The following is a 13101-nucleotide window of genomic DNA, read 5'->3' as shown; positions in this document are numbered from 1 at the left end:
TCTAAACCTTAGCCAACTGCAGCCTTAAATGTTATTTCATTCCCTGATTTTTCACTTGACAGTTGTATCTTTCAGTCTTCTTCATAGATTATTTTATTTAGTTTGGGTATTTTACTTCCTTTTCCTCAGAAGATGATCACTTCATCAGAAAGGCATGTGTTGTCCACCATTCCCATGATTGTCACTGTCAGATTAATCTAGATCATAAGAGAGCTATGTGTTTCAGCAGCATTCAGGTGCTTTTATAGATCTATATGTGAGAATTATTCAGTTATTTTTAATTTAACAAATTTAAATAAATATTAACAATTGAATGTATTTTTTTTTGTATTTTTTTTTTTTTGAGACAGAGTCTCACTCTATTGCCCGGCCTAGAGTGCTGTGACGTCAGCCTAGCTCACAACAACCTCAAACTCCTAGGCTCAAGCAATCCTTCTGCTTCAGCCTCCCGAGTAGCTGGGGCCACAGGCATGCACCACCATGCCCGGCTAATTTTTTTCTATATATTTTTAGTTGTCCGGTTAATTTCTTTCTATTTTCTAGTAGAGACGGGGTCTCACTCTTGCTCAAGCTGGTCTGGAACTCCTGACCTCGAGTGATCCACCTGCCTCGGCCTCCCAGAGTGCTAGGATTATAGGCGTGAGCCACCACACCTGGCCTGAATGTATTTTTAATTTAAAAAATTTAATACTTCATGGTACTTACCATGAAGTTCTCAACAGTTCTCAACACTTCACAACTATTAATTTATTTTATTCCCATAACCATCCTATGAAGTAAGAATTATTTTCCTTATTTTACAGACGAGGAAACTGAGGCCCAGAGAGTAGAGTCAGGATTGAACCCAGAAAGGCTGGCTTCAGGGCCCAAACTCTAAACCTCTCTACAGCCACATAAAATTCATTATCATACTGATTCGGAAGTACACATTCACAGTAGCAAGGATCCACAAGACAGCTTATTCCACACTTTATATCAGGAAAAGCTGGGAGGCTCCCTCCTAGCAAAACTGGGTGGTTTGTATTATATTTCTGTGAGATTATCTAATCCTGATTCTATTACTGCCCTACCCTTATTTTTCCTTTGCCCAGTCCCCTTAGTTATTAATTAATTAATTAATTAATTATTTTATCTTTTTATGCTGTTGCATTTTTCTAAACTGGCATAACTGTGGAATGTGGCAGGAAATAAATGCATAAATAAATAAAATTAATTTTTCCAAGTTTTTATGAGATGAATCTATCCATTGCCAGGAAAATAGCATTTCAATTACCAAATCCTGCTGTGTAGTCCCAGTTATGTAGCTAGTGACTCACTTTCTACATCCTCATTTCTCTTACAAAGTCATGTCTGTGTGAACTAGAAAAAGAAATGAAAATACCACCTAGGTCTTTCAGTTTCCTTCTTAAAATGTCAGAGTCTCTGGAGACACATTCCAGAGCTTTACGGGCAATGTCTGCCCTAATTGGCCACAGGAGTGAAAGGATTCAAGCCAGGATGTGTCCAGCAGGAGTCTAAGTACACAGGCAATGAGCTGGTTGAGCTGTAACTGGGTGGGGCAGCGGAAAGTCCTTGGTTATACAGGCGAAGAGTCAAGACCAAGAATCCAAGCTGAGAATGGGGTGATGGCAGGTCATGAGCCATTAAAAAAAAGAGAAGAAAAAGAGAATGAGGTTAGGGTGTAGAGTCTGTGAGGGAAACAGAGAGATACTAGGACAGCAGGCTAGCACGGGTCAGTGGGTTTCCTGTGACCCAGCCCTGTCTATTTCTCTTGCTTCATCTTTCACCATGCCCCTTCCATGCTCCTCTCCAGCCACACTAATAAATTATTAAATGTTCCCCAAATGTGCTAAACTGTTTCATACCTCCACACCTTTTTTCACGATGCTCTCTTCCCCTTGCCTCTGTCCACCTGACAAATATCTACTCTATTTTTCTTGGTTCTGCATAAATACCTTCACTATGAAGCCTCTCCTGCTCCCACCACAGCCTGCCTCCATTCATCTTTTTTGCCCTTCCCCACTCATGTACCTGTTGCCACATCTATCTTGACCTTCATAGTATTGATAAGCAGTATGAATTTGCACCATCGCTCTCTGGTGTAGGAAAAGTCATATTACTATATTTTTCTAAATCAAATTTAGGAAATATTAGTTTCCAAGTGCCAGGATGTTGATACACTCACTATCTTTATGGGTGCCTCTCCCCCTACAGTCATACCCAGAATCCTGGGGTCATACCCAGAATCCCAGGGGCCTAGCACAGTCCACAAAATGTGGGAAATGGCCTTCTGGTTTTTAACACACCTCCAGGACAACGTTGAATAGAAGTGGCAAGAGCAGCTGAGCACAGTGGTTCATGCCTATAATCCTAGCCCTCTGGGAGGCTGAGGCGGGAGGATTACTTGAGCTCAGGAGTTTGAGACCAGTCTGAGCAAGAGCGAGACCCCATCTCTACTAAAAATAGAAAAAATATTAGCCAGGCAACTAAAAATAGAAAAAATTAGCCGGGCATTGTGGCATGAGCCTGTAGTCCCAGCTACTCGGGAGGCTAAGGCAGGAGGATCACTTGAGCCCAGGAGTTTGAGGTTGCAGTGAGGTAGGCTGACACCCTGGCACTCTAGCCCGGGCAACAAAGACTCTGTCTCAAAAAAAAAAAAAAAAAAAAGACATGGCAAGAGCAGACATCTTTGTCTTGTTCCTCCTGATCTTAGGGTCAAAGCATCTAGTCTTTCACCACTACATATGAGGTTAGCTGTGGGTTTTTTATAGAGGCTTTTATCAGGTTGAGGAAGTTCTATTCTATTCCTAGTTTGTTGAGTGTTTTTATTATGAAAGGGTAAGCAGATGTGAATTTGTTCCTCAACACTAAGTTACAAGAAATGTCAGATTGCCATAGTTTTAGCCCCTTGTATCTTGCCACATTCCATGCTCAGTCAAGTCTTGGAAGGGTGACCAACCATATCAGTTTGCCCAGAACTGAGGAGTTTCCTGGGACACAGGACTTTCAGTGCTAAAAATGGGCAAACCAGAACAGTTGGTCATCTTCAGTCTTAGACAAACATTAGTTTACAAACTTTCCCCTTACTATATTATAAACTCCTAAGAGGACAAGGAACATATCTAATGATTTTCTGTGTACCCACACCTAGTGCTTAGAACATAATGGGCACTCAGTAAATTTTTTAATAAAAAAATTCACAAACTAGTGCATGAATGAATCAGTGTAAAACTAGAAGGTAAAAAAAAATAATAATAACATAAATCCTGAGCCCCATCACAGAAGTTACTTGAGCCAACTGAAATGGGGTGCCCTGCAACTTCCTACTTATCCCTTCCTGGCTTAATGAGGCCATATCCTCAGAGCAGGGGCAGTTTCTCCCCATGCACACATACACTATGATTTCAGTATCATTTATTTCCAATTTGATGGTTTGGTAAGCATCAGGCAGACTTTCCATCACATTTTGGATCTGTTCTTCAGGAAGACAGCACATCTCCAGGTATGAGCAAAATGTTAAGAAAGCATGAACTTCTGAAGGCACCTGTAAAGCTCTTGGCACAGTGCCTGATCAGCATTGTATTAATGTTTGTGATTATGATTATGATTTTCCCATGCCCAAATCACCTGCCCCCCCCAAAACCTTTTCGTGAGGATGCACCATGCCCCCAGAATTATCAGTCAAGTCCACCCCACAAAGAGGTCACCAACCACAGGGATAGTGTACACCTCTTTTTCCTGGAGACATTAACAGGTTTTCTACCCCTTGCTGGTGCCTACCAGACCTCCTCCGAGTTGCATGCTGCACAGAATGATGATACTGCTCTAAATTGTTCAGAGAACCCCCCAACCCCACTCCAGCACATTCCCTTTGTGGTGTAACTTAATGCTACCGCAGGTATTTTTGCACTATGTCACTTTCTACTTGTCTTCCACCAGACAGGTATTCCTCTTCCCCCTTAAGATTTTTTCCCTTATCGCCTTTCCTCTTATATTATTTTCTTCCAACTTTTCATATAAGTTAGAGTGGGTAGAACTAGTGTGTTTTCTGTCATCTTATGTAGCAGGGAAACTGTTACACTCTGCACCAGATGTAACTGATGATTACCCCTAGCAAGAGGACACAATTTACAGATGGTTGTAACAGTTCTGACTCCATATTTCCTGGAGTTCTGTGGTTTTCCTTGAAAAACCACCACAGAAAATTGCCTCATTTCCATGCCTCATTTAACAAGAGTGCACCTACAAAATCTGCCTAGAAATCTGCTTGTCCCTTCTTACCCAAGTGCTAACCTCTGTCATCTCCATGGCAAATGGCAAAGTGCTGCCATCTGTTCCTCTGTACCCATCATCCACAGAGTCTCTGACCCTGCTTTTTGTCCTGTGACTGGCTGAATTGACCTCCAAGGCCCTGTCCCCTACCCGCCTCCCTGTTGTACCACAGGTTTCCTATTCCTGCTCTTTCCTCCTTCTTTCACTGTGCAGGCTGCCTCATCACCTTCCTAACCCTCTCTGGGCATTCCAGGGATATTCCCCAGTCAGCCCATTCTAACTGCAGTCATTAGCAACACAACCAGACTTTATCACCGTCAAAATAAGACCTGAATTTCTACAACACCCCATACAAGTCTCAGTTTCAAGACTCTACTTTTAAGAATTGTAATTATTAAAGTCCACATTTACCATTGACTGTGGTAGCCCCCTCTGAGGTGAACACCTACTTCAACTTACAGGGCATTTCTCAACTTGTTTCTCCATTGTTAACCCTTTGTGTACTCTCCCTGGCACATCCCCAACCAGGGAGAAAGAGTAGTACCTTGTGGTACTAGTGATTCAGACAGGAAGCCCCTCCCACCCAGGGCCAAAGTGAAATGGCTCATCCCTCTCCAACACCCCAGAGAAACTCAGGGAAGCCCCAATTGGGATTGATCCTCAAAACATGCCAAGGACTGAAGATGAACCAGTATTTATGTATGTCCTTGTTTCAGAAAAGAGAATGGCTGCTGTTGGCCAAAGGGGAACTCTTGAGCCCAGGATACAGCCAGAGAATCCCTGCCAGCACCTTCTACGTGATCATGCCATCACACTCCCTCACACTGCTGGTGAAGGCAGTGGCCACACGGGAACTGATACTGCCCAACCCCTTCCCGCTGCTACCTGAGGACCCACCTGATGACAGCCTTAAGACTGTGGAGGCAAGTGGAGCCCAGATGTCATGGGACAGATAGTGGGGAGAGAAGAGAATGGAATTCGAAAAAGGGATGAGGGAGAGGAGTGAGCCCATAAGCTAATGGATGGGGCAGCAGAGGAGGAGTGTGGTGACAGGGTAAGAGAAGAAAGCAAGGTGAGAAAATGAGGCTGGAGGAAGGAAGTAACAGCTTAGATTAAGGCAGCAGGTTAAGGAATGAAGTAGAAGGGAGACTGGCTTGAGGTAAATGCGATTTGAGAAGAGAGAACTGGAAGAGAAAAGAGTCATTGAGGCTGGGTGCCTGGCTCACACCTGCTGTAATCCCAGCACTTTGGGAGGCCAAGGCAGGAGGATCGCTTGAGGCCAGGAGTTTAAGATAAGCCTGAGCAACAGAGCGAGACTCTCTCTCTACAAAAAAAAGAAATGAAAAGAAAAAAAATTAGCTGGGTATGATGGCGCTCACCTGTAGTCCCAGTTACTTTTGGAGGCCAATGCAGGAGGATCCCTTGAGCCCAGGAAGTTAAAGTTACAGTGAGCTGTAATCACACCACTGCTCTCCAGCCTGGGCCACAGAGCAAGACCTTGTCTCTAACAAAATTTTTTAAATAAAAAAAACCCAAAAAGGTCATTGGTATAAGTGAATGACTGGGAATGGGAGCCATCCCAGGGAGGCATAAGACATACACACACACACACACACACACACACACACACACACACACACAGCTGAAATCTGATTAAAACTAGCTGCAAAGGAGAAGGGAAAGTGTCACATAAGGGAAGCCCCATGGCAGGCAAGGGTGGCTGGAGGCAGAGGGGGAAGCCACAGTCCAGGGGCTCCAGCTTCAGGGGATGCACTGATTCTCTGGTTTTGTCTTTGCACTGGCTGGCTCTCCTGCCCCCACCTCCATCCCCACTGCCACCCTGGAGAGGAGACCCTGAGGTTAGAAAAGGGAGAGCAGCACATTGGGGAGAGAAGGGAAAGGAGAAAATACAAAGGAAGGCAAAAGAAAAAAGAAGAAAGGAGGAGGGAGTAAAAGATGATGACAAAGAAATAGGAACCTCTGTATGGGTTTTCCTGTCTTGGTGTGTTTATTTTTATGTCCCTGAGTGTGTATGTGCTTGAGTCTCTAGATTGGTGGCAGTGTGTGTAGGTACATCTGTGCACATCTGTGTGATGGCATGTCCTTACGGGTCTAATTCTCTGCATTATATGTGTGCATGTATATATACCTATGTTTGTGTACATCTGTTTGTTGAGAAGATGTAGAAAAGGCAGGCAATGAGGGTGCCCAAAATAGGAAGGGCTTCAAAATGAGACTCAGATGCAAAGGAGCAAACAGTTCTGAAAGCCATTTTCTCCTCCTCTTCCTCCTCCTCCTGCTCCAACAGCTCTGAAGGCGGCCCCTCCCCCATTATTTGTATCTGCATTCTCTATTTCCTCTGCTAGTCTGCCCAGGCTGAGGGTGGGAGGGGTGGCTTCTGGACAGGGAGAATTGGAACCACATCACTGCTGGCTCATTGGCTTGTGTGCAGTGAGGACAAGGCCTGGGATTGTACTCTCTCTGCTTGGCAGCTGCGGGGACACTGTGAGAGGTGGGCACGAGTGGCCATGGCTCGCTTAGCGTCTCACTTTGGGGCCAGTGGTTCCTGGCACAGGATGTTGTGGCCGGGAAAACCTGACTACTCAGGAATGCTGTGCTCCTGTGTCTCTCCCTTTACACTCAGCTCAGCTCACCTCGCAGGCAGAGAACTCCGTGTACTCACCTTGCAGACTGTGAGCACCCGCACCCAGCCTCAGCACTCACACTGGATCCCTTGTAACCCTCACAGTGCTCCAGCCCCTCTCAGAACCCTGGGACCTCCACACTGCTTGGGCCAGAGTGTTCAGTGTCCCGAATCACGTGGGGTTGCTCCTACTTCTACCCTTGCCTGACACTTACCTCTTACCTCGAAAGCACTGGGACCTCGGGCCAGAACACCCAGTGCTTTCACGGCCTTCCTGGGAGCCCTGGGGCTTCACACCTCCTCCAGCCTCTCACACTCAAGGGTATCTGTCTGACATCTTGTGTTCTATGACCTCAAGTTCCCTGGGTGAGGCCCCTCCTCTCTTTTCCTCAGAGTATGCTGGACAGCCTGGAGCTGGAGCCCACCTACAACCCCTTGCAGGTTTGGAGCCACCTATACTCACACCTGAGTAGCACGTTGGTCAAGCCTCAGGGGCGTCTCCACCCAAGCTGGGAGAGCAGGGCCCCAAGAAAGGTACAGCTCTCCTCCTTCCCTGCCCTTCCTTCCATCCCTTCAGCCCAGAGTCCAAGAGAGCCCTCCTGCCCCACCCCCAACACTGCCCCCATCCCAGGGAGTAGCCCTCCTCCAGGACCAGAGATCCAGGCCAACAGGGAGGAGGACACAGACAAAGGAAATCAGAACCCTTACTGGGTAGGGAGGCTGATCTGCTTGGGCATTTACGCAGGAAAATGTTTAGGTGTTTTAATTGTAGTGTTTATGATAACTCATCAGTCACTTAACAGACCATTGTGCCACTAAGCAAACTGGCCACACAGGAACTACAACACAGCCCTCTCATTGAAAGAAAAAGCTAAAGGGAAGGTGGGAAAAGAGATGCCCAAGGGAAAGGAAATTAACATTCATAAAGCACCAGTCATTTGCCAGGTTATATAAGTGCTTTCACATATATTTTTCTCATTTAATCCACACAGCATCCCTGCAAGGTAAGTGTTGTGCTAATTTTACAGATAAGGAAAGGGAGGCTGACCAAATTAGTAGCTTGGAGACAGGGCTCCAGCGACAAGGGTGGAAAAGAGAAGAGTAATTGAGGATGGAGAAGTATTTTTATGAGATCCATATTCTATAATATTTGGGCTTCCTTTTGCCCTTATTAATTTTTTCCTAGTTCCTCAGGAACAGAGCCTTTAGAAAAACTCCTATTTTGTCTTAGCTAAAATTAGGAAAGGAATGTTTCCAAACTACAGTCGATCTAGAATAAGGAGCAGAGCCCACCACAAGTTAGTTGATGAGCAAGCTGACAGAGGAGGGACACTGGCAAGGAGACGTGCCCTACAGACATGCCCAGAGGACTCCATGATCACCGCCCTGGGCCTTGAGTCTGTCACTCCATGGATGGGACTATGAATGAGTTAGGATAAGAAGCCCAGCAGGGGACAGGATTAGGAGCTCAGGAACTCTGGTCTTCAGAAAAAGCTCTGGTTACTCTCTTTGCAGGCTGGGCAGTTGCAGACCAACCGAGTTCGAGCCACAGTGGCCCCCTTGCCTCTGATTCCTGCCCAAGGAAGAGCCCCCAAGATGCCAGCAGCCAGCAAACCTTCCTCAGAAGCCTTCTTCCTGCCTTCCGAGCAGGAGGAGTATCCCTCAGGGCCCTAAGTCGCCAGCTCCAGCACCCAGCTGCTCCGCTTAACCACATCCATGCTAAGGCTCACACAATGGCTATCTGTGGTCAGACCTGCCTTCCATCCGCCTGAGCCTCTGTGAGCTCAGACTGCCCGGGAAACAGGGCCTTTCCCTCCTCTGTTCCGAGTGCTGGCATGGCCTCACTCCTCAGGCCAGAAGCGACACACCCAAGCCTGTCCCTTCTCTGGCAGGACTCTTGTTTTCTTTTGGGTCATTTGATACTGTTAACACAGATGAAGATTAAACACCCAGCAGGCCTCCATCATTGTTAGAATTGCCATGCCCAGAATTTCTTTTTTGTTGTTGTCCCCGTCCTAATCCTGAGACTGTGTAAGCAGGTGGACGAGGTCAGGTCACCCTTGGGAAAGTGGGCCTCAGGATCAAGCATAAGGTTTTCAGAGCTCATGAAAAACAAGTAGGATTGAAATCCAAGCCTCATTCCAGAGCTGGTGCCCTTCCCAGGACACCCACCACACCACAGTTCCCTTCAGCCTCCAAACAGACAAGTGCTAGGTGAATGGTACCTACATACAAGTGTGGGTGCTGGGGGGCAGGGGCTGTCACAGCTGAGAGCAGGAGAAAGGATGGTGTGAAAAAGACCTACTCCTTTCCTATTCCCCTCTCCCCACTTGTGCCCACCTTCCTGTTGCTCCACTCACAGAATAGCTACCATTTTAAAAAATGCTTACTCTGTGCTTCAAATTACACTAAGTACCTGAGAAATTTATCTCATTTCATACAAACAACCCTGTGAGGTGGAGCCCATTACTATTTTTCCTGTTTTACAGAGGGCCAGCAGGGGAAACTGAGACTTGCAGATGTTCTACACCTCATCCAGGCTCACAGAGCTAAAGGCCAGCCCAGGACAGCCCGACTTGACCACCCAGGCTCTGAACCGCCACATGCTTGGCTCCCCTCCCTGGGGCCCCTTTCTCTTTTCCTGGCTCCCGACATATTCCTGGTTCTCCTCTTGATCCCCTCCACATCCACCCAGCCACTGTGTCCCCTTCTTGTCTATTCACACACATAGGCCTCTTAAACCCAAGCTGACTTTAATGAGAATTAAAAAAATTTTAAATATATCTCTGGCAAAGAACAATGCAAGGGTAAGGATCTAGGCACAGTCCAGCATCTCCCTACAGGTTCCATACAGGCCCCTCGAACTGTGCCCACTCTGACCAAACACCCCTTTCCATAGACCTGGTCCAGCAGCTGTCCCTTCCTTTGGGAAGTAGGGAAGGGATGGCTTTGGGGTGATGACCGCCCCCCCCCAGAACCCATCTCTCAGCCCTGCCATCTCTTCCACTTCCTAGGACTTCCTGGGATTGATCACCCTTCCCTTAACTCCCCTAACCCTTCCGGTCACACTGACCCCTCCCACCCACTGGTTCTAACAGGGTTCTTTGATCCCTGGAGGCACCTCCCCATGGTCCTCCTGTCAGCAACCCCAGCCCTGCCTTTCTTCTCAGGAAGAGCCCTCTGACTTGACCCCAGCCCTGTCAGTCCCTACTCCAGAGAGCCCACAGTCCCAGCTCCCTGAGGTTCCACTCTTCTGCACCTGGCTGTACAGGACAGTGTCTGAGCTGTGGCCTTTGCTGCCACTGCCTGTTGCAGTACCAGGTTCAGGGAATGCCAGGCCCTGGGGCTTGGGAGCTGGGAGGGGCTTTGTGCTCCGAGAGGGTGGCACAGCATAGTCATCAGTGGCAGGGTTGTAGGGGAGCTCGTAGCCCTCCTCCTTCACCCGGGCCTGGCACCACCATGCATCCTTGGGTTCCTGAGGTAGATCATAAAGGCTCCGGGAAGGGGCTGGAGCCAGGCCCTCAGGTTCATCATAGATGGGGTCCTCTTTCACGTCTGTCACCTTGGCCTTCAGCAACTGCTGCTGCACATGCTCATACAAGTCCCAATAGAGAGGTTTCTTCAACTGTACCCCCTCCGCTGCCCAAGCAGGAGTGCTGTCCAAGGGGTCTGAGTATAGGGAGTCCTGGGAAGGGCCTGGAGCAATGCGCAGGGAGTCTAAGGGCTCAGCATACAGGGCTGGGGGGTTGCCCAGGAGCTCCTGGGGGCCAGGAGAAGGCAACTTCCCTTCTGCCACCTCCCCTTCATGGGCTTCAGCTCTAAGAACGTCGTTCCCCTGTCCCGCTTTTCCCTGGGCCTTCTGCCGGTGGATGGCAGTCTCAACTGCCTGAAAGATGTCATTTCCCTGTGCCGTCTGGAAGGTGAAGGTTCCAGGGCCTGAGGGGCAGCGGCGGCCGGCCTCAAAAGAGAACATGACCTGAGGAGGGTGTGGAGAGAAACATGTTACTGCCAGGAGCCATCAGAGGACATGATCACAGGGCCTGAACTAGTTAGGGTATCTACAAAGAAGAGACTGCCTGGGGATGGAAGTGGGGTCACAGGGTAGGCATGGAAGGGGGATCCAAAGGTCAGACCTTCCCCCCACTGTCCTGCCCTAACCCGCCCACAGCTACCCAACCCAGTAAGCCCTCCCTGACAGCCCCTGCACCTTATCCCGGCCATAGCGACGCAACAGAGTGTAGGGCCAGGACAGGAGCGGCTCCAGTATCTGACTCTGGGCCCCCACGGTCAAGAGAGTCAGCCTCTCTGCCTCTACCCTCAGCACATAGGAGCCATGCAAGCCACAGCGCTCAGCGGCCTCAGTCCTCTGCACGGTTACCCAGAATTGGGATCCTGGAAGGAATACAAAATTAATTGGACAACTGACTGGGGACAGGGATAGGGACTGGGAAGTCTCAGGTGCAAAGTGTCCAAGCACTCCCTTGGAAGCCAGATCTCAAGGGCTTCCTACTTCCCCACGGTACCCACCCGCTTCCCAAGGGCACTCCTTCCCATTCCATCCCTGCTCGGGCTTCTCAGGCATCTACCTTCCCAGGTGGGGCTGTACAAGGAGTTCTCCAGCATCTCCAGGGCAGAAAGTTTAGGTGTGTTTTCAGCAGACGCCAGAGCCCAGCTGCCTTTCTGTAGTAAAAAAGAGCATTGAGGACCGTATAATTTCCCTCAACGAGGCTTTCCGGGGTCTGAGCCAGGCCCTTTTCTCTGCCTCTGTAACTGCCCCCACTGCGCCCCAGCCCCTCGCTGGTAGCCCTGACCCCTCACCGGAAAGGCGTTTTGGCACAGCGTCTGCACCCAGGCAGCGCTGGACGGCGCATCGGCAGCCAGCAGGTGCGATCGCTGCGCAGTATCCAGGCGGAAGGCAGTGGCGCCGGGCTCAGGGGGGCTCTCCAGGGACACCGGGGCCACGCTCACACATTCGGCCAGACGAATCACCTTGCAGTCCAGGCGGCGCGAACCCCCTCGGCCACCTCCAGAGCTCAACCCCTTATGGTCAAAGAACTCGAGGCGCGCAACGCCGTGCGGACTGGCCGGGTAGAGCACGGCCCAGGTCTTCCTCCACCTCTAGGGAGAGAGCGACAGGCGCTGGGGAGGGAGCGGGCGCGCCCCGGCGGCCCGGGCCCCGACGGGGAAGGAGAAGTGGCGCAGGCCGATTTGGGATCTGGGGCTTTCCGACGGGGAGCGAAGTTTCCCAAGGCTGCTGCTGCTGGGTCTCCCCAAGACCAAGGAGGGGATACCCCGGCACTGCAGGCGCTTCTCCGGAGTGTGCAAAGCAACTTCGCGGGAACCTCGCCGGGCTCTCCAACTCCCGGAGCCACGCTCCAACCTGCTGCCGGCCCCCTCCCTCTTTCTGGGCCCTTTCACCCACCACTGGCCCAGATGGGGTTCAGCATCCCCTGCCCCCCACTACCTTGGTCCCGAAGCGCTGACTCTGCAGAAAGAGCGGCCCTTCCATCACGGCTCCGTCCATGGCCCCCGGAGGTTCCTTCCGCGCTTCCTGGCCCAAAGGGTGAGAGGCGGGGCGGGGGGCGGGGCCTGGACGCCGGAGGCGTTTCCGCCCCTCCCCCGGCCCCCGCGGGCCTCCAGGGTGGGGCGGGGTGAGGGAAAGGAGCAAGAAGAACGGGTAGAGGTCACCAGATAAGCGGGCGGTGCACTACATCCAGGCCCCTACCCACAGCCCTGGGGGCACACAAGTTGCTCCACGGGGAGAAGGTTTTCAGTTTCAGCCAGAGAGCCCTGGCGGCCGGGCTTGGGGGCTGCGTGTGATGTCATGTGCCCAAAGTGACATCAGAGCGAAGGCCGTGACATCACCCCGAAAGTGCCTGCACGCACCCTGGGACACCAGAGAGACCAAGTGGGCCTTCAGGGCTTCAGTTCCCCAGGCCGGACCCGCCCCCAGCCCCGCCCGAGTTGGGCTGTTTACTCTGTCCGCGAGCCGGGGACCTGAAGGAAGGGCTGGGGGCTGGGGGCTGGAAGCCTTCCCGCCACCACAGGGGCCGCCGCCCGGGCAGCTCCACCGCCCCTGGCCGCTTGCAAGTCAGCTCCCTGACCGCAGCTGCCCGGCCTCCAACCCGCGGGAAAAGAAAGCTTCATTGAGCAGCCCAGGATGGTCCGGGGAGGGGGGAGGGGGC

At 50.5% G+C, this 13101-nt stretch overlaps 2 protein-coding genes across 7 annotated transcripts in view; one reads left to right on the top strand and one right to left on the bottom strand.

Annotated features, from left to right (window-relative positions):
• Positions 1-8879, top strand: part of LOC123637089 (meiosis 1 associated protein) — a 68294-nt gene extending 59415 nt beyond the window's left edge. For 2 of the 5 annotated variants that reach the window (XM_045549925.1, XM_045549922.1), the window contains 4 exons: positions 4989-5195; positions 7310-7450; positions 7909-7920; positions 8432-8879. In XM_045549925.1, coding sequence (XP_045405881.1) covers positions 4989-5195; positions 7310-7450; positions 7909-7920; positions 8432-8590 — 519 coding nt within the window. In that variant the 3' untranslated portion in view covers positions 8591-8879. The remainder of the gene's footprint in view (positions 1-4988; positions 5196-7309; positions 7451-7908; positions 7921-8431) is intronic. The other 3 variants (XM_045549926.1, XM_045549923.1, XM_045549924.1) reach the window with 3 other exon arrangements.
• Positions 8880-9652: 773 nt separating this feature from the next.
• Positions 9653-12487, bottom strand: DOK1 (docking protein 1). 2 transcript variants are annotated; one of them, XM_045549927.1, is made up of 5 exons: positions 12381-12487; positions 11735-12034; positions 11503-11596; positions 11124-11308; positions 9653-10892 (listed from the first exon to the last, which is right to left on the bottom strand). In XM_045549927.1, the coding sequence occupies exons 1-5, from the start codon at positions 12438-12440 to the stop codon at positions 10083-10085; spliced, it is 1449 nt and encodes a 482-aa protein (XP_045405883.1). In that variant the 5' UTR covers positions 12441-12487; the 3' UTR covers positions 9653-10082. The 2 variants fall into 2 exon arrangements, with proteins under 2 accessions (XP_045405883.1, XP_045405884.1); XM_045549928.1 differs by lacking the exon at positions 11124-11308 and having other exon boundaries at positions 11735-12032; positions 12381-12465.
• Between the last annotated feature and the right edge of the window lie 614 nt (positions 12488-13101).

The sequence above is a fragment of the Lemur catta genome, chromosome 4, assembly GCF_020740605.2.
Source record: "Lemur catta isolate mLemCat1 chromosome 4, mLemCat1.pri, whole genome shotgun sequence".
NCBI lineage: Eukaryota > Metazoa > Chordata > Mammalia > Primates > Lemuridae > Lemur > Lemur catta.
The sequence above is the reverse complement of the archived record's forward strand: the minus strand, read 5'-3'. Positions and strand labels throughout refer to the sequence as shown.